General features: G+C 37.0%; 1 protein-coding gene across 5 annotated transcripts in view; it reads left to right on the top strand.

Annotated features, from left to right (window-relative positions):
• The first annotated feature begins 262 nt into the window (after window positions 1-262).
• ERCC6 (ERCC excision repair 6, chromatin remodeling factor) overlaps window positions 263-20,054 on the top strand; it is a 106,464-nt gene continuing 86,672 nt past the window's right edge. For 4 of the 5 annotated variants that reach the window (XR_013485217.1, XM_078150909.1, XM_078150908.1 and 1 more), the window contains exons 1-4: window positions 395-874; window positions 2,546-2,981; window positions 10,664-10,784; window positions 12,382-12,490. Coding sequence is in view for 4 of the 5 variants with exons in the window: in XM_078150909.1 (XP_078007035.1) it covers window positions 2,680-2,981; window positions 10,664-10,784; window positions 12,382-12,490 (532 nt within the window). In the remaining variant the exon portion in view is untranslated. Of the gene's footprint in view, window positions 313-394; window positions 875-2,545; window positions 2,982-10,663; window positions 10,785-12,381; window positions 12,491-20,054 lie in introns of those variants that run through there. The other variant, XM_020996886.2, reaches the window with a different exon arrangement.

Here is a 20,054-nt window from a genome sequence, read left to right as displayed (position 1 = left end):
CTGCGTTTGAACTTCGTTCTTCTTGACTCCTGGCCTAGTGCTCTTACCCATTTGTCACTTTATTTTTATTCTAGTTGTCCTACACTCGAGTGGGCGTCGTCACACATCCACGTGAAAATGAGTCAGGCTCTCCCCAGGTGCTACCAGGTGCGGCTGCGCATGCGTCATCAGGAGAGGCTGATGCGCTTCCTTGCCACCGCCCCTACGCATGCGCAGTAGCCCTCCCCCGGCGTCCAGCCCTCTTTCTGAGGCACTGCTGCGAGCGGCGGCGGCGGCGGCGGCGGCGGCTCCTTCATCCGGGTCTGGGCTCCCGTGAGTGTTCGCGCTGTCCGGCCCCCCTCCCCCCGCCCCCCTTCTCTGCGTCCTCCCGTCTCCGCCCCCCCTCCCCCCGAGGAGTAGGCTGTCGTCTTTGCCCGGGCAAGACCCCGGGAAGCCTGGACCGGCCGCACACCTTTGTCCGCCGCGGCCCCGAGCCCGGGTCCAAGGCTGCGGCGTCGAGAGCGACATTCCGGGCCTGCCCCTGCTACTCCCCACCCCCGTGAGAGCGACCCCTCGGGAAGGGGGAGGGGCTGGGAAGGGGTCGGGACCGGGGCGCCTCCACCCGGGGGTCAAGGCCAGCTCCCTGAGGCCGTCACTCAACCCTGCGGTGCCCGGGCAGCTCTCTGAGACTGTAAGGTCTGCGCAGGTGGACATCAGCATGGGTGGGGGGACTCTTCCCCACCTGGAGACCCAGCGGCCCTGAAATCTCTGGTCCGGGTCCTCTTCCCTTTCCACCCTCCCCCCAGACAGCAGCAACAACAGACCGACCCCCACACTCACTCTCAGTTTGTGGTTGTAAACGTTTTGGACCAGATGAGTTTTGTCGGTGGATGAAGTAAGACTGGGCTAATAAATGGTCATTGAGGGATTAATGGGGTGCCGGCCTTTGGTAAGGGGCGCCTTGGACTGGGTGGGTGGCTTACATCTGGCTGATAACCCCGGGTTTAAATCCCACGGACCCCTCGGGCAGGCATTGAAGCCTGTGCGCCCCTTCCCCGAATGATGTTTTTAAATGCACAAAATAAAACGCCTGGAATCACAAAGGAGAACGACTGTGAAGTAGGATTGTCAAAGTATCTGAAAAACAGCTTACAGAACTGTGTTAAAACTATGTTATGTCCACCCCCATTGTGAGGCCGGGCTGCAGAGATGCCACATGGCCTGGACTTGCTTTTTTCCCTTTAGGACTTTTGATTTTTCCAGCTGTCCCACGAGTCTGGATAGAGCTCTGTTTTTTATAGATTAACTTCCCAGTTTGCTGGTTAGGAGTTCCTTAAATGGGGATAACAGTTGTGGTGTGGTTGACTTTCTCTTCAAACCAGTTAATTTCAGTATTTTGTACTTGCCAGAATCAAATGAAATGATGTATGTTGACGACTTTATAAATGGAAGGTGGTATTATTAGTTGAAGCTTGATTGAAAGGTGGGGCTTATATAAATTAAAAGTAGGGTACTTTTCAAGTGTCCAGGCTCTCTTGAAAATGAAGGGATTAGGCCACACTATCTCCAAGAATCTTCCACTCTGTAATTTTATGAATTGATGATGTTCCATGTATAAGGTAATTTGATAGTTTGGCTGCTTTACTGAACTTTGTTATTTCATAAAAATCACATACTAACAATTGTGATAGACCTTTTTGTCTATATTTTATGTTAAGCCATCTCTGTTGATAATATCTCTCAACATTTGTTATTGAAGTGGTATTGGTAATTGTGCTTTTGAAGCACTTGAAATTAACCACTCTCAAATTCTAACGATTAGTATTTTTTGTTTGTAGAATACAGCTTACAAACTATTTTCACGTACATTACCTTTTTTGATCCTCATAACATGCTATAGGTAGGTGGGGCAAGTATTATTATTACTTCAGTTTATAAATTAAAAAACCCCCGAGCCTTATAGAAATTAAGCAACTTGTCCAGGATCTAACAAGCAGTAATTGGTAGAGGTAAGACTAGAACCCAGGTCTTTTGAATCCTCTTCCATACTGCTTCTTTTACATCTTGTTGCCTCTTCTGGTATTGTCTTTGTTTCCCGATATGTCTCTATTCAGTGGATGATCAACATAGAGGATGTTAGTATTAAAATACTACTAGATCTTTTTTCCCATTTTGGTTTTAGATATTGATTTAAAAAATCTAGAATGTTGCTTATTACACAACACAGAGTGAAAATGCTAATTTGAGTGATTCAAATTGACCACTTTCTCGGTCAACTGAATAGACTTCTTTAATTGAGATTACAAACCGTAACCAATTTTCAAAACTAGGTATCACTGTTACCTGTGTTATTGTTGTATTTATTGGTTTCAGCCCAACAGAGTTTTTAAAGAAAATCTATATGCATTTAAAATATTGACTTTATAAAATGTTGAATTACACAATTATTTGACCTTTTGACCATTTGACCTTTCAGAAAAGTTGGTTTCTGCTTTCAGTGACAAGGAAGATAAGATACTCAAGCTTTGCTGGGACAAAGATTTAATTTGCAAATTTCTTTTTTCAGGTATTCTGCAGAGAATGCCGAACTAGGCTACTCAACACTTGGGTCAAACTGAAGAGAAAGATTATTTAAATAGTCAGTTTTTCAGCAACGCTGAAGAAACAGCCTTTGGTCCAGAAAATGGTGTTCTTCATAAAATGGAAGAAAGTTTTACCTTATCTGCTTGTGAAAATAGGCCATCCACTTCTTCAGTGGTTGGTATGTTTGAAGTCCCAAAGAAAGGACAGCCATTGTTGCATATAAACAGACAGCAAATTCAGTCTGTAGAGTACAGTGCTCAAGCAGTTGAACTCAAAGGTTTGGGAGTTGATGTCTATGACCAAGATGTGTTAGAGCAAGGAGTGCTTCAGCAGGTAGATAATGCGATTAATGAAGCTAACAGAGCAGCTCAACTAGCTGAAGCAGAAAAAGAGTACCATTCAGTTTTAGATGATCTCAGGTGAGTGAACACAATCTTTGACTCAGAGTTTGTGTTTAAGAATGTGTGAAAAAATGAAAAAGTCATAAAATTTTAGAAGTTAGAGAAGATTCAAGTATGCACTATTTAAAGTAGAATTTGTTATTTACTTTTAAGTTTTATTGAACTTTTACCCTGAACAAGTTAAGGTGATGTTCTGCTGAACTCCTTATTGGAAATTTGTTTTCTATGTTAAATATTTATTGGTTAATTCATAGGATCATAGACTCTGGTGGAAAGGGTCTTAGGTCACTGGTCCAATTTTGCAAGTGTGGAGACTTAACCTCAGGTCTTAGTATGTAACTGAGCAGGGCTTTGAACCTGGTACCTTGTCTGACATCAGATACAATCCTCTATGTACTTCCTTGTACTACCTCTGGAGAACCATCATTGTCTTCCATTTCCCTTCCACCTTGGCCATTTCAGCATTTTATCAGCATTATTGGTTTTTTTTTGTTTTTGGAAGAAAAGCACTTTGTAGTTTTCAGTCATTTTGCAAAAAGTTAAGCTGAGGAAAATAGCGGTGCATTCGGTCATCAGGTAGACCACATGGTGTAGTGGGAAGCTTACTGGATGTGGAGCTAGAGGACCAACCTAGGAATTCTCGCTCTGCCCTTGATCAGGGTGCCCTTGTGTATGGAAATCACTTAACCTCTGTAGGCTTGGTTTTCTGCTCTGGAAAGGTTGGACTGTATGACCTTGCAGGACTGTTTTGGCTTTAAATCTATGACTTAGTGATTATTACTTTTTTTATGTTGAAGTTGAGTAATTTAATTTAATAAGTTCATGCATGCACTTATGAGGTAGCCTTTTTGTACATAGCTATTTGTGTGTTTTCTCCACTGTTAGACTGTGAGCTCCCTGAGAGAAGGGACTGTTTTTTTCCTTTCTTTGTATCCCTGGCACTTAGCGTAGAGCCTAGCATATAATAAGCACCTAATAAATGCTTGTTGACTGACTTGACTAATTGAATTAGAATCTCTGAATTTTAGAGCGGGAAGGGACCTTAAAAAACATAGTCAAATCCCATAAAGATTGAGGGCCCTGAGGCCCAGAAAGTCTAGAGTTGCCCAGTATTATGTATCGAGTTAGTGGTGAAGGTAAGAAGAGACTAAAACCTGAGACTCTTGACTGTCTTTCCACCACAGTTACTTAAGCTCATAACCATTCTCATATAAGGAGGATTTAAAATAGGATGATTTTTTTTTTCTACCTGGTACGAGGCAAGGCAGAGGTTTGGTCCCTCTGGCCTATTACTTTGCTAGAAATTGGCAATATCAGACTAGGGTTTGATTCCCTGGGTATATCCTAGGACTGTTTTTGTACTATTATTTTGTGAGTAATAGCCTATTTCTATGTTTGTGGTTAATCTGAATAAGAAATAGGATAGGATTGGAGAGTTAGAAATACTATGGCACCTAGACTTCAGGAAAAAAAATCTGATATTGGGTTGTTGTAGTTTAAATGCATTTTCCATTTTAAATATATTTCAGTGAAAATACTTCCAATTTTTAGACTCTGTTGTCTTTAGAGATAATTTCTCTTTCAGAATATTTTTTCAAACATCTTCAGAAAGAATATAAACTGCATAGATGTCGAACAGATAACAATTTAATCTGCATTATGAAAATTGAAACCTATTTTTTTAGAAATAATGCCATTATGGCAATTGGCCATATATAGGGCAGTAAAATTCCTTCTCTTAAGGGGATATAATGACATTTATTTTTGTTATTGAAGAAAATTATTAAAATTTTAAAGTTTAAAAACTGCCCAAGGACAACATGTATAATATATATATTAAGCATCAGGTCAGGTAATACTATAAAAACCCCTCAGTGCATATACTTGTTTGACCTGTTTTTGTTTAATCATGTGAAATGGTCTCATTATTCTAGCCTAGCATTCTCAATGTCAGTAGCATTTAAAGCAAATTGAATTTTCATCTCATAGTAAATGTGGATTTCAGTTCTGCTAGGCAAAGGACACTGTTTACTTTCTCATTTGATGATCACCATTTTGTCAGAGGCTCTGAAATAAAGAATATGTTACATATAAGCATATATATAGTGTAGCAGTTTGATCAATTACCATTATATGCTTTTTACATATTCTTTTTTTCATATCTATAACCTAAGCCATTAAAGTGTAAAAATATACAAGATCTTTGTGGAGGCCCTGTATAAATTAACGTTTTTTAGCATTTGAACAAGATTATGTGTAAAAAACTGAAAGTATAATGTCAAGTGTGGTTTTAAAGTAATGAGTTGCTTATCAGTCACTTGTAAAAATCAGCCTCATTACTTTAAAAATTACACCTCAAATTAAATCATTTAATCCTGGCTGGGCATGATGCCACATACCTGTGACTGAAGCTGGTAGATCACTTGAGTTAAGGAGTTCTGAGTTGCAGTAGGACTAAAGCTGATAGGGTGTGCATACTAAGTCTGGCCCTAATATGATGAGCCACCCAGATCAGGGTGCTGTTAAGTTGCTTAAGTTGGGGCAAGCCAGTGGTTTTCATTTTGGGATCTCTTTTAGGAGGTGATTGGTGGATTCTTTTGATTTCTATTTTACCCTGTGGGTCTAAGATATCAGGGCAGTGTTCCCATATGATTTCTTGAAATATGACACTTAAGTTCTTTTTTTTTTTTGTGATCATGGATTTCAGGTAGTCCAGTAATTCTTAAATAATCTCTCTTATACCTATTTCCAGGTCAGTTGTTTTTCCAGTGAGCTATTTCACATTTTCTACTTTTTTTTCCATTGTTTTGATTTTATTTTATTGTTTCTTGATGTGTCATGGAGTCATTAACTTCCCTTTGCCCAATTCTAGTTTTTAAGGAATTCTTTTCTTTAGTGAGATTTTGTACCTCTTTTTCTATTTGGTCAGTTCTGCTTTTTAAAAAGTTCTTTTCTTCAGTGAATTTTTGTGCTTTTTTACCATTAGGCCAATTCTGGTTTTTAGGGTGTTATTTTCTTCAATATTTTTTGTGCCCTTTTTTTTTTAACCAACTTGTTAGTTCTCTTTTTGTAATATTTTTGCATTACTCTTGTATCTTTTCCCAGTTTTTCCTGTGCCACTTATCTATTTCTTTAACTCTTCCAAGAATTCTTGTTGAGTTTGTGTCCAGTTAACATTTTTTAATTGAGGCTTTGGTTGTAGGGGTTTTCACATTGTTTTCTTCTGAGTTTGTGTCTTGCTCTTTGTTGCCACCATGGTAGCTTTTTATGTTTAAATTCTTTTTTTGTTGTTTACTCATTTTTTTTTCAGTCTGTTTCTTGACTTGGAATTTTATGTTAAAATTGGGCTCTGCTCACCTGAGAGTGGAGGCACTGTCCCAAGCTTCAGACTTTTTTGTGATGCTGTTTTCATAGCTACTTCTGGGAGTCTGCAAGTTTTTAGTGCTTCCGGGGTGAGCTGGGGAGAAGTATGGTCACTGTTTTCCTGGTCTGTTTTCTGGTCTTCACCCAGGAAAGGCCTGTGCTCTCCAGCAGCCGCAAGTGCTGGTGCTTCTCTTTGCCCTGCAACTATGACCAGGGCCCCTGCTTCCTTGTGACCAGCCCCCAGCACTCCTTTGCCCTGAAACTGCCACCCAGATCTTCATGTGGGCAATAGATTTGCTAGTCAGTGCCAGCTGCATCCAGTTGTCAGTAGAGGGTCCTGTGTAATCTCTTTTTAGCTAGTTGTCTGACCCCCACTCGAGAACTCTCATTTTATTAAACTCTTACAGTCCTCATTTCTATTTTCATCATAAAAACTTGGGTTTTTAATGAATAATTACATGGACGTGTAGAGCACAGAGTGTTGCAGAATATTAAAGGACATGAATTGTGGGATAATGCTTAGTGTAAAGATCTGAGTTTGAATCTTTCCTCAGAAACTTTTTAGCTATGGAATCTTGGACAAGTCACTTAAGCTATTAGCCTCAATTTCCTTATCTGTAAAATGAAAATAATAATAAATAAATTGTTGGGAGGATCAAATAAAATAATAGGAGAGAGATTCTTAAAAATGAAATTCTGATTGTATTTTCACAAATAATTCACATTATAGGGACATTTAAAGAGTTTGTATAGGGAACTCTCTGAGCTGATATTTAAAAGGGATATTTACAAACGATGGAAATGTGAAAATGGAAAGTGATAATCCAGAAGAATTTCTTGGACCTTTGTTAGGAAAGTTACTGCCCAGGAAGATCTAAAGCTCATAAGAAAATGTTAAACACGATAAAAATGGCTATTTTGGGTTCCTTTGACCCAAGAACAGGGAAAGAATCCATTCCTTGGGGCAGATGGCATATTGTCAACAGAACAAAGAATTGAGTCCAGCGACTCTTAATTATTTTGTATCTCCTGTGCCAAGATGAATAATATTTAGACTGGAAAGTGTAGAACAAACCTAGTAAAAAAGGAAATAAAACTTGATTGGTGAGGAGGTAAGAGACTACCCAGCTGTTCTAAATGGGTTTATGTGTCTCAACTTGTATGAATTCTATTCCAAGGTACTGAGGTAAAGCATGAGGGGCAGCTAGGTGGCACAGTGGATGCAGCACTGGCCCTGAAGTCAGGAGGACCTGAGTTCAGATCTGGCCCCTGACCAGACAGTTGACACGTACTAGCTGTGTGACGCTGGGCAAGTCACTTAACCCCAATTGCCTTTAAAAAAAAAAAGAAGAAAGTGAAGCATGAGACACATTTCCAAAGCTTGATATCTTGTTTTTTAAAAGAGGGAAAGAGGTAGATTCTGTAAAGAAATACTACCAGTGACTTTAATGTTAATTCCCAACAAAATTCTGGAACAGATTAGTAAGCAGATGGTTTGTGAATACTTAGAAAAAATGTGGTCTCTAGGAGCCAGGATGGATGCACTAAAAACAAGTTCTACAAAACTGTCCTTTCATTTGGAAGAGAAGATTACTAGCCTGGTCGATGAGGGAAGTGGCTCTAGTTGTTGTTTAGTTGTGTCTGACTCTTTGTTGACCCTATTTGGGGTTTTCTTGACAAAGACACTGGAATATAGTTGGCTTACTCATGGTCACATGGTTAGTAAAAATTGTGAGAGGTGGGATTTGACTCTAATCATTCTGACTTGATAAGTGCAGCATTCTATCCACTGTACCTGTAGGGTCAAACTCAAATAGAAACAGGGCCCTTGGGCAGCATGGTAACTTAGAAAACCACAAATTAACATTATCTATGTTGTGTTGTATTTTTATTTATTTCATTTAATGTTTCCCAATTACATTTAAACCTATTTTGGGCTACAGGTGAGTTTGACACCTCTGACTATACCATGCTGTCTCTTTTGTGTATAGCCAGATGCAATGCTAAAATAGTTGTTTTGCAGCAAGAGATAGAGAAATTCTATTTAAAATTACTGTAGACATCATAAAATATTTGAAAGTCTACCTGCCAAGACAAACCCGGAACTATATGAACACAATTATAAAACATTCTTCATACAAAGTCAGATCTGAATAATTGGAAAAATATTAGTTGCTCATGGGTAGACTGAGCTAACAGAATAAAAAAAGACAATTCTACCTAAATTAATTTCCTTATTCAATGCTATACCACTTAAACTACCAAAAATTGTCTTAACAGAATTAATCTGGAAGAACAAAAGGTCCGGAATACCAAGGGAAGTGATGAAAAGAAATGCAAGGGAAGGTGGCCTAGCTATACCAGTTCTTAAATTGTATTATAAAGCAGCAAGCATCAAAACTACTTGGTACAGGCTAAGAAATAGTGGTGGATCTGTGGAATAGATTAGGTACACAAGACATAGTAGTCAGTGACTATAGTAATCTACTGTTTGATAAACCTAAAGACTCCAGCTTCTGGGATAAGAACTCACTAACAAAAACTGTTGGGAAAACTGGAAAATAGTACGGCAGAAAGTAGGCATATTCCAACACCTTACACCATATGTCAAGATAAAATGGGTGCACAATTTAGATATAAAGGCTGATACTATAAGCAAACTAAGAGATCAAGGAATAGTTTACCTGTCACATTTATGGAGAACGGAAGAATTTATGACCCAACAAGAGACAGAACATTATGAAATGCAAAATGGATAATTTTGATTACATTAAATTGAAAAGTTTTTGTACAAACAAAGCCAATGAACCTAAGACTAGAAGGGAAGCAGAAAGCTGGGAAACAATTTTTACAACTAGTGTCTGATAAAGGCTTCATTTCAAAAATATATAGAGAATTGAGTCAAATATATGCAAATACAAGTCATTCTCCTATTGATAAGTGGTCAAAGGATATGAACAGGCAGTTCTCAGACGAAGAAATTAAAGCTGTCTACAGTCATATGAAAAAATGCTCTAAATCACTATTGATTAGAGAAATGCAAATCAAAACAACTCTGGGGTACCACATGACACCTATCAGGTTGGCTAACATGACAAAACAGGAAAATGATAAATGTTGCAGAAGATGTGGGAAAATTGGTGGAGTTGTGAAATGATCCAACCATTTTGGAGAACAATTTGGAACTATGCCCTAAGGGCTATAAAAATGTACATGCTCTTTGACCCAGCAATAGCACTTCTAGGGCTGTAACCCAAAGAGATTATAAAAATGGTGAAAGGACCCACATGTACAAAAATATTTATAGCAGCTCTTTTTGTGATGGCCAAGAATTGGAAATTGAGGGGATGCCCATCAATTGGGGAGTGGCTGAACAAGTCACAATGTAATGGAATACTATTGTTCCATAAGAAATGATGAGCAGGCAGACTTCAGAGAAACCTAGAAGACTTACATGAATTGATACTGAGTGAAGTGAGCAGAACCAGAACATTGTACACAATAACAACAACATTGTGTGAAGAATAACTTTGATAGACTTAGCTCTTCTCAGCAATATAAGGATCTAAGACAACTCCAAAAGACTCATGATGGAAAATGCTGTCTATATCCAGAAAAAGAACTATGGAGTCTGAATGCAGATCATAGTATACTATTTGCTCTCTTTTTTTTCTTGTTTCTTCTTACTTGTAGTTTCTCCCATTGGTTTTAATCCTTCTTTACAATATGACTAATGTGAAAATAGGTTTAATATGAATGTATATGTAGAGCCTATATCAGATTGCATGCCATTTTGGGAAGGGGAAGGAGGGGTAGAAAATTAAGAACTCAATGGAAATGAATGTTGAAAACTAAAACTAAATTTAAAAAATCATCTAAAAAAATTATGTTTATTCTATCAAAAAATATTTTGGACAGAAGAAATATAAACAATTCTTTTGTCACTGACACAATTCAAATAATAAATATTGGTCATTTAAAAATTCAGAGAAAATGTCCAAATTTGGTAGTCCCTCATGATGAGTATTTAATACTTATGTTTGCTTTCTATGGTATTAATGGACAATTCCTTTTATATGACTTACAAATGATTATGACTTAATGGTTTTTTAAATGTGTGCTGAATTTAAAATGGGCATTGAGATGAAAATTATCAGGTTTGGGCCTCCCATAATTCTTTCAATTATTTTTGTAGCTAACACTAAGCATTCTAGCTTATTTATTTTATATCTACTTAATATGGTATGGAATGTTATTGATTCTTGGCATCTTCCTATTATTAAAACTAAAAAATACCTGCAGTAGAGTGGAAAATAATTTTTTTTCTTATTTTTCAGGTCATGTACAACATCTCTAAAGCAAATTAATACAATTATTGAGCATCTTAGTCCTCAAGCTGTCAACAACAAAGACATCAGCAGAAAACTAGATTCTGTAAAGAGACAGAAATGTAACAAGGTGATTGGAGAAAAGTATTCAGTGTTTTCTAGCAGTAAAAAAATATAGCATGTGGAGTGATTTGCTCATTTATGGAGCATTGTACAAAGTATATACATATTTCAAAGGAAGTCAGTTTTTAGTTAGCTTAAATTTTTAAAAATTTCTGATATTTTAACTGTCTCATCCATAACATTGCAGTAATAAGTTGAACATGTCACAGAAACACAGAAATTTCTTCACTGAGTTTATTTATACCACTTGGGGTTTATATGGAAGAATATCCTGAGTTTAATCACTTACTTTTCTTTTACTTGTATTTTCTTTCTGACTCACCCATTTTCACATTCAAAGACCTTCTCCTGCATTAACTCAGTACCATGGAAACACTTTTGTCTCTTGACCTCTTATGTCCTGTTTTCCTGTCTTGTGTGTGAGCATAGCATTCTAGTTTCCTTCAAGGCTTAATGGAAGCTCTGCCTTTTCTACATGAGGCTTTTTCTCATCTCCTAGCTACCATAACTCCTCCCTCTACCTTCTTCCCCCCTCATTACCTTCTTTGTATTTTGTATCTAGTTATATATGTACTTGTTTGTCTTCCACCATAGAATGTAGTTCTTGAAGGACAGACTCTTTCACTTTATTGTATCTCCAGTGTCTAGCACAGTGGCTGGTGCAGTGAGTGCTTTATAAATACTTATTGATGAATTCATGTGATCTGAAACACTTTTAGGTTTTCTGTTAGCTGTACCGTCATAAAAATTCACTGCAGCATTTGGACTTAAGCCTTTTTATCATTTCAATTCTTTCTGTATACTAAAAGGGGCTAACAGACATCATTGTTCTCAAAACAGATTTATTATTAGTGAATTAGATTCATCTAATCTTTTATTTTTGTTCTGTCAGGGCAAACATTAACTTAGCATACCTTACCTGCCTCCCCACTTTCTGTCACTCAGAACTGTTCTTATTAACATGTCTTTCAGTTTCTATCACTCCCCTAGTTTTCTTTTGATTTACTGTGGTGGCTAGAATATCTAGACACATAAGGTTCTCAAAAGGTATTGTGGGAGGAGGGGATGGGAAGGAATGGGAATTACAGATATCAGAAAGGTGGCTACTTGTTAGCTTACAGAGCCAGTGTATGGAGAATCATGTAGGGGTCAGAGATGGTGGAGATGCTGACCGTTTCGTTCTGGAGGAAATAGTGCAGTATAAATACCGTATTGTTAGATTACATTTCATCATGTTAATCATTTGTCATGCCACTGTCTTGGAGTAAATGTGGAAATTTCACTTGAGAAATAGAGGCTGGCAATGTGAAATTGTAGTTTTCAAGCCTACTCTGTATCAAGCTTGCTGAAGCTTGATCACCATATTTTACACATCAATTTGATGATTATAGCATGGGAATGATAATATTGCCTAAAAGTATTTTGAATATCAGTAGTTGATAAGACAATTACTACTAATCTGAGGTTGAGAATATATGTGCATAAGGTTCCTCTTTTTTCTCACTGACTTATGTTTCAGAGTTTTATAGATATTAATGCCTTTTGAATTTAAGAGAAAGAAACTTCCCTGGTACTTCTTCTAAATTGGATATTTGTTATTCAAGGAAAAACAACTAAAGAAGATTAAAGCCAAACAAAAACGTCTTCAAGCCATCCTTGGTGGAACAGAGAGAGATATTGAAGCAAATGTTGTGGATTTAGAAGAGGATGAAGGTGAGAGAACAAAAGTCTCTTTCTCTGTGTTATTATCATTTATCTCCTGCCTTTGTCATAGAAGGATAATAAGGATAATTGGGATTTTTGCCAATATGATTGAGTAATATGGTTATTATTATTAAATGTTTTGAGACTTGGGAAAGTTTACATGAGAATGGGCTAGTAAAAGCTTAAGTCATTACTTAAGCACTTAAAAGCATGGGAGAGCAAGCAGTTACAGAGGAGGAAGGGTACAGAGAAAGGATACAACCAGATCTCATGCACTAGAGGGGAAGATAATGCAACTAATTCTTGGCCACTTTGTGTATTCTCCAGCGAGAAGAGAAGTGTTACTGTGCTTTGAGTTTGATGTATGATTGATCTTGGACTTGGCAAATCCAGGCTATGCCATAGTTTCTGGAGCCTTTCTCACGTGCAACCTGATGATGCACCCTGGGTTTTATAGGGAACAGGAGAGGGGTTTATTCAGATATGCCTTGGAGAAACATAACTAGCTTAGTTCTTGGACAGCTGGATCATGAAGTTATAGATTTTGTGCTGGGAAGGTTGTTAGAGATCTTCTAGTCCAATCCCCTTATTTTATAGATGAAGACATAGAGTCCTAGAGAGGCACCTCAATTTATTTGCTAGGGTCACACAGGTAAAGTACTCTTGAGTCTCAATCAAGTTTCCTTTCACACTGTACCATGCCTGGTTTTCCCTTTCTGATGCTAGGAAAGGGAGGCACCAACAGTTGATTAGGGGAAGCCTCTGATGTCCAGACGTGGAACAGATACTTTCAGTAATTTCCAGAGAAGGACAAGAAAGGGGGAATATCTAAAGGAGAAGCAGTTTGCTGTAAGGGAAGCTTGATTGGAAAAAAAAAACTTTGGGGAAAAATCTATTGTCAAAATAAATTTGGAAAAATTCTCTAAATCTGTAAAGTCACATATATCTATTAAATTACATATTTTTTAAAGGGGAAAAGTAAGATTCTTGCTCAGTGCATTAGAGGCTGTGGATACACTAACTATTGTGTTGAATAAAATAGTAATCTTAACACCTCATAAATAAATAAATAAAGAAGTGTATAACCACATATAAATTTTACTGTTATCTTAATTTTGTATTTTATCATTATTAATCTTTGTTTATCCTGGAACTATATAACTTTGCAGTATTGTTTTTCTGATTTTATTAGCCACTATCATTTCTTACTTGAAATAGAAACTTAGGCTTCATAGCATTTGAAATCTCTGAGAGGAAAAATTGTTTTTGTGGCTTTTTTGTTATTTAATGTATAATTTGGCAAAAATAATTGTTGATGTTTTCAAATAACACTTTAAAGAAGAGTTGGTTTAGTAGATAGAAAAACATTTGTTAGATATGATCTTCTAAAGTTTGAGATATCACTCCATCAGGATCCTGTCCTCTGCTTTCTTCAGTTTTGATATACTTTATTTCTAATTCTGAAATTTACCTGTTTGTGTCTGGTCCTGTAAGGTTCCAAAATGTGAGATTTTGAAATTTCATTTCATCATAAACATTTTATAGTTGTTTGTTTTGGAATAGATAGTGATTAAAATCTAAGTTTAAGGATGATTTTATTTTGGTATGCTAATTTTATTTTGATATGCTAATATTTAGGACCATAATTAAGGCCGTGAATTATATTAAATACGGAAGTGCAAGACAGTCAATATGAGAAAGATCTGTGGTTTTTCAGCTTAGGATACTGCTGGGGTATTGGCTCCACTAATGTAGATGGTAGCCTTGTTCAAACAGGTAAAAGTCTTAGGGAGCTGACTGAGGCACGTAGAGGTTAGGGGAGGGAAGGTGGGTGGGAGAGGAAGAGTGGCAGGGGATGGGGTTGTGGTTTGAGAGAGGGAGCACTTGTTGGAAAAAGCCTGAAGAGTCAGGGTTTGGGGTGGAGTGGGGCTAGAGAGGAATGAAGGAGTGAACGTGGTTGGCCACTGCCCTTTCCTTAAAATAGAAGTTACAGGAGGAACTGGCCAATCAGAATAAGGGGCTGCAGAAGCAGTGGAATCTTCCATCTTGAGAAGGCTGCTAGAGCATGTTATAATGGAGTCCTTCAGGGTGAGAAGGCTGTAATAGAATAGCAAGCAATAGAAAGCTTATTTAAGGAGCCTTCATTGCTCATGGAGAATCTCAATGGAGGATTTTTATGGTGGTCTTAGATATTGAGCTAGAAGTGAATTCAGAGACCATCTGATTCAACATCTTCATTTATAGTTGATGAAACTTGATGCCTAGGGAGATTAAGTAGCTCATGGTCAGATTGCTAGTAAGTTTCACAAGAGGTTATTGAACCTATCTCTTTTGACTCTGCAGTGGTGAAAGGAATATTCATACTAATGAGATTAGAGGTGCATCCAAGAAGCCAACTGGTTATTGCTGAGGTCCCAGTTGACTCTAGTTGGGGTGAAGGTCCTAGTAGTAACTAAAGCAGCAATAGAGTAAGATCGTCTCTGGTCATAAGGACCCCAGGGAGAGTCTGGCAAGGCTGAGATATTCCCAGAAAACCTGGCTTGAAGTTTAGGAAACTTCTAAAAATGAACAAGTTCCCTGGCCTCAAGACCAGGGAGGAAATTGAGTCTAGTTTAGCCTTTCCTCTTCCTAAGGTCCCAGTAGTTCTGAACAATATGGTTTCAAGCACATGTAGTTCATCTAGAACTGTGTTTTGTTCTGCTCTTATTAGGTGATGTAGAATCCCTTTTGACATAAGCCCTTCCTAGTTAGAGTTGTTTGGTGTGTATTTAATAAATTTTTGCATTAAAATTAGAAAGTAGATGAAGAAAAGGGGGCAATCTTTCTATGGTTTGCAATTTTCTTAGACTGAAATGGCTCAAATTTTGGAACTGCTGAATACCAGTGACTCACAAAGTATTTCTTGGTGGTCCATGCTAAATTGGAGAGTTTTGAAGGAGAAAGAAATGTAGTCTTCATTACATATTCTATTTTTTTTTTTTTGGCTAGGCAGTGGGGTTAAGTGACTTGCCCAGTGTCACACAGCTAGTAAGTGTTAGGTGTCTGAGGCTGGATTTGAACTTAGATCCTCTTGAATCCAGGGCTGGTGCTCTATCCGCTGTGCCACCTAGCTGCTCCTTAATTACATATTCTAGAAGAAGGAAAAATGAAATATCACCATCAGTCTGCCTCATTTAGAAGGATACATTTTGGTTATTCAATTTTTTTTCATTAAATTTTGAAAATTACTCCAAAAATTTCAAAGGTGTTGCTAGGAATTGTGAAGTTCTGGATAGAAATGGAAATCTTAGAAACCAGAGGTAATTTAGATTGTGGAAGAGAGATTTTTAGAAAGGAACTATTGGGAACTATTGGTTAATTATATAGTATTTAAAAATGGGAATTTGGGTTTCTGCACTATGACTCAAAGTATAGGCATTATTGGCTCTTGGTCAAGGGTAAAGTGTATTTTAAGAGGTTTCTTTCTTTTTTTTTTTTTTTAAAGGTTTCTAAAAGTAGTAACATTAGTGGTTCAGTGTGAGATTGGAAGGAGGTCCTTAGTGGAATGCCCCAGGCTCTTGACCCCATGCTAATCAACATTTTTTAGTCAGTGATTTGAATGAAGGCATAGATGACATACATACATTGTAGATGATTCAAAGCTGAGCAAGATAGCTAGTAAGTTGGCTAACAGAATCCAAAAAAATCTTTTCAGGCTGAAATGTCAAGAGGCAGTGTGGTAGAAGGGAAAGTGTACTGTATTTGGAATCAAAGTCTACATTTGAATTTCAGCTGTTCCTTGGGCAAATCACTTAAACTCTTTATACCTCTTGTTCCTCAATTGTAAATTGAAAAGCTTGGCTATGACCTTATAGCTGAATCTAATAAGATGAAATTTAATAAGGGTAACTGTAAAGTTTTATACTTGCGGTTAAAGTCTGTTGCACAAGCATAGGACTGGGGAGGGAGGAGGTATAGTTAAATAACACTTCATTTGAAAAAGATCTAGAGGTTTTAGAGTACTGTAATCTTGATATAAATCAGTAATGTCCCATGGCAGACAAAAAACTTAATGTGTCATCTTAGACTGCAATAAGGAAGGCCTAATGTTAAGTATAAGGGAGGTAGTGGGCCTGCTATAATGTGTGTCACACTGGAGTATTGTATTCAATCTGAGTGCCATGTTTTAGGACAGACATTTGGTAAATTAAAGCATGTCCAGAGGAGGGTGAGGAAATTGAAGGCCTTGCCATAAATAATTGGTTGAGGGAATTGGTGATGTTTAACATGGAGAAAGAAAATTTGTTGTATATGAGGGAGGAAAGAGGAGCGATGAGAATGGTGTTAAAGTATTTGAAGGACCTTCAGATCAAAGAGTAATTAATTAGACTTATGCTTAGTTCTAGAAAAAGAACCAAAGAGCAATGAGTGGGAGTTTCAGAGAAGCAGATTTTAGTTTGATGTTAGAAAAATTTCTTCCCAAAAGTTGAATCATTTGTTTGGGAAGTAGTAGATTCTCCCGGAGGTATTTATGTGGAGTCTAGATTACCATTTTTGAAGGATTTTATAGAAAGGCCTCCAGTATGAGTTTGGGTTAGACCAGATGACCTCTGGGATCCCTTCCATCCATGAAATTCTGAGAAATGTCAGGATATTTTAATAGTGGATATTTTTCATGAAAACTAAAAATGAGTTTTTTGTACAGTTCTCTTAAAGACCAACACTTACTATTTCTTGATTGGTAGATTGACTTGAAACCAAATGGGCTAGAAATTTGAGGATGAACTAACATACTACATATAAGACAATATTTTGCTCAGGTGTCAAACTTGTAAGACTGCTTTTTAAAAATTGGAAAGGAAACATAAATTGGAAGAAAGTTTGTGAAGTCCTGTGTAGTCTGTGGTAGAGGGCTAATTTCATTACGCATCAAGAAATCATGGATTAAGAAAAATTTGCAATTCATGTATCTGAAGTTGTTGTTTTTGAAGTTGTTGTTTTTGGTCTCTTCCTAGTTTTGTTAGTATTATGTGACATTTTTTCTGTATCTATAAAATATTTGCAGTGTTACAAGAATAATGTCAGTTCTATTTAGATCATGCTTGTAAGTATGTAAAGATATTTATATTAAATATTTCATTATTTATTGTTATAGCATAAGTTATTATCAATAGAAAATGATTAGCAAAGGAATGCATATGTGTATGTGTGTATACACATATATTGTTTCCCAGTATAGCAAATATATTTCACAGGTTTTTAGTCTCTGTAGTAAACTAAGTGATAAGAAATTAGAACATAATACAGAGAAATCTGTTTGCCAGTGGTCTTAGGTAGTTGACTCTCCTTGATTTGATACAAAAATAGTTTTCTTGTAAGAGTGTCTGATTTCTCATAACTGTATTTAAAAGAGCAAATTAACAGATTTTGGAATATTCATAAAGAAACAATTGCTATTTGACTATATCACTGTGGCTTTTTATTTTTATGAAGAAACTTGAAAACTTACATCAGTAATGATGTAAGATACATCATTAAAACATTTTAAAATATTAAAAAGCCATATTTATAACTGCAGTGCATTAAGAAGTATTATCTTAATTTCCTTCAAGAAGGAACTGAGGTAATATTGACTGGATTAAGGTCGCAGGGGACGTCTTCACTAAAATTGGGATTAGACTATATGGATTCTTTATTCTAAGCAAATTCCTTTTAAAAAAGAAAACACCCTTAAAATAATTATCAATTGTAGTATACTTACTAGTCAATGAACAAGCATACTTTCTAGGTACCCACAATGTCAGGCAGGCACTGTATATACAAATACAGAGAATAAAATATTTTTGGTCATAATTTCCAAATAGTTAGATAAAAGATTTACAAAGATATAAAATTGTATATTAAAAAAAAGAGGCAAATTTGACTTCACAGGTATCCCTGAGACACGGTGAGATTAAACTAATGACTGAAATATGGCTCTGAAAGGCTGTACTTTGGGAGGTGTATGTGAATGTGTGGGTGCGTGTTTGCTTGTGTTGCATGTACGATGAGTAACATATTAAGAAAATATGCCTGTGTGAGGAAAATACACCAGAGGAAGGAAGTGTGGAGAGGGTTTGGCAGAAGGAGGCAGAAACAAAAGCCATGTTGTTTTTGACATATATACTAGACCAACATGACATGAAGAGGAAATGGGGAGGAATTCCAGAAACAGATCATGAGTTTGACTGAGAGGTATATGTTGTAGTGATCTTGACAAATGTTACAGCTCTTCTCCTGAAAGAAGAGTGATAGATAATTTCTTGATTTCCCTTAATAATAATTGCCAGAAATCTTCCTTCAAAAAGTTGAGGAACCCACATGAAAAAGTCCTGTTCTGGACCTGTTCACTAAAAAAGGAGCTGGTTACTGGGATAGAAATTATGACTTTAGGGAGAGGATAACTACTCTGTCTTACTCTTTGTCATAGAGAAGGAGAAGAAAGCTAGCCATAGTTTGACAGGCATCCTCAATTTTGGGAAAATACTCTTCAAAAAGTTCAGAGGAAGGTTAGTGGGATCCTGTAGCCTAGAATTCTGCAAGGGAAGTCAGCCCAGCAGGGATGAGAGAGCTTGCTGGAATGAAATTCTGAAATTGGCATAAAGGAAACAGTTCCAATGAAGGAGCAAAGAAGTTGTCTAAATGTTTTATGTGACCGATCAGGGAACTTACCAACCAACTTAGACGTTTTTGAAGACGTGTAGAAAATGGAAACAAAGGCAGTGTGAATACAAAAGCACAGCACAGCTCTCTAAGAATAGTACCATAAGTGTTGAAGTTTACGATGAAGTCAGGCTAGTGAGGTAAGCTAGGAGATCTTTGAGGGCAAGGATAGTCTTACTCTTGTATTTGTATCCCCAGTGTCTAACCCAGTAGTGTCTGGCATATAGTAAATAGTAAATACATGTTTATTGTGAATTAGACTTGAAAGGGTAGAAAAGGATTTAAAAAGAGTTGCTACTTAAGGTAGGTAAAGAGAGAATAAGAGTGCACCTTTTTTAGTTCAAGTTACCAGATCTAGATGTGCCGTATCTTCGAGTATGAAAGAACTTAAAGATTTATTTTTGCTAAGTGATCTTTAAATCACTTTGGAAAACTAGAGAGATACTGCAGGCTTAGAGAGTGACAGATGTCCTGATTTTCAAGAGAATGGAAATCTTTGTAAACCCTAGGCGATTGATTAGAGAAGGTGTCATTAAAGGATGGTTATTAAGCATCCAGAAGAGGGACCAGTGATCACAAAGAGTGAGCATGTCTCCTTGAACGAGAAGAATACATGATGCCCCTCTAATCTTGTTTCCTTTTTTTTTTCCCAACAGGGTTACTATACTAGTAGGCCATAGGAATTCTGTAGGCACAGTGTAGTTAGATTTTAGCAATGCATTTGACCAAGTCTCTGATGCTTTCTTTGCAGACAGAAATGGAGTATAGTTAGGCAGGTTTGGAACTGGTTGAAAGTTAGACCCAAAGAAGTCATTAATTGTTTGATATCAACATAGAATGAACTGTCTCCTAGAGTGCCTGAGTGATGAACTTTTTAGCCCAGTGCTACTTA

The sequence above is a fragment of the Phascolarctos cinereus genome, unplaced genomic scaffold (assembly GCF_003287225.1).
Source record: "Phascolarctos cinereus isolate Bilbo 61053 unplaced genomic scaffold, phaCin_HiC Scaffold_3;HRSCAF=262, whole genome shotgun sequence".
Lineage (NCBI taxonomy): Eukaryota > Metazoa > Chordata > Mammalia > Diprotodontia > Phascolarctidae > Phascolarctos > Phascolarctos cinereus.
This window is presented reverse-complemented; position numbering and strand designations above follow the sequence as displayed.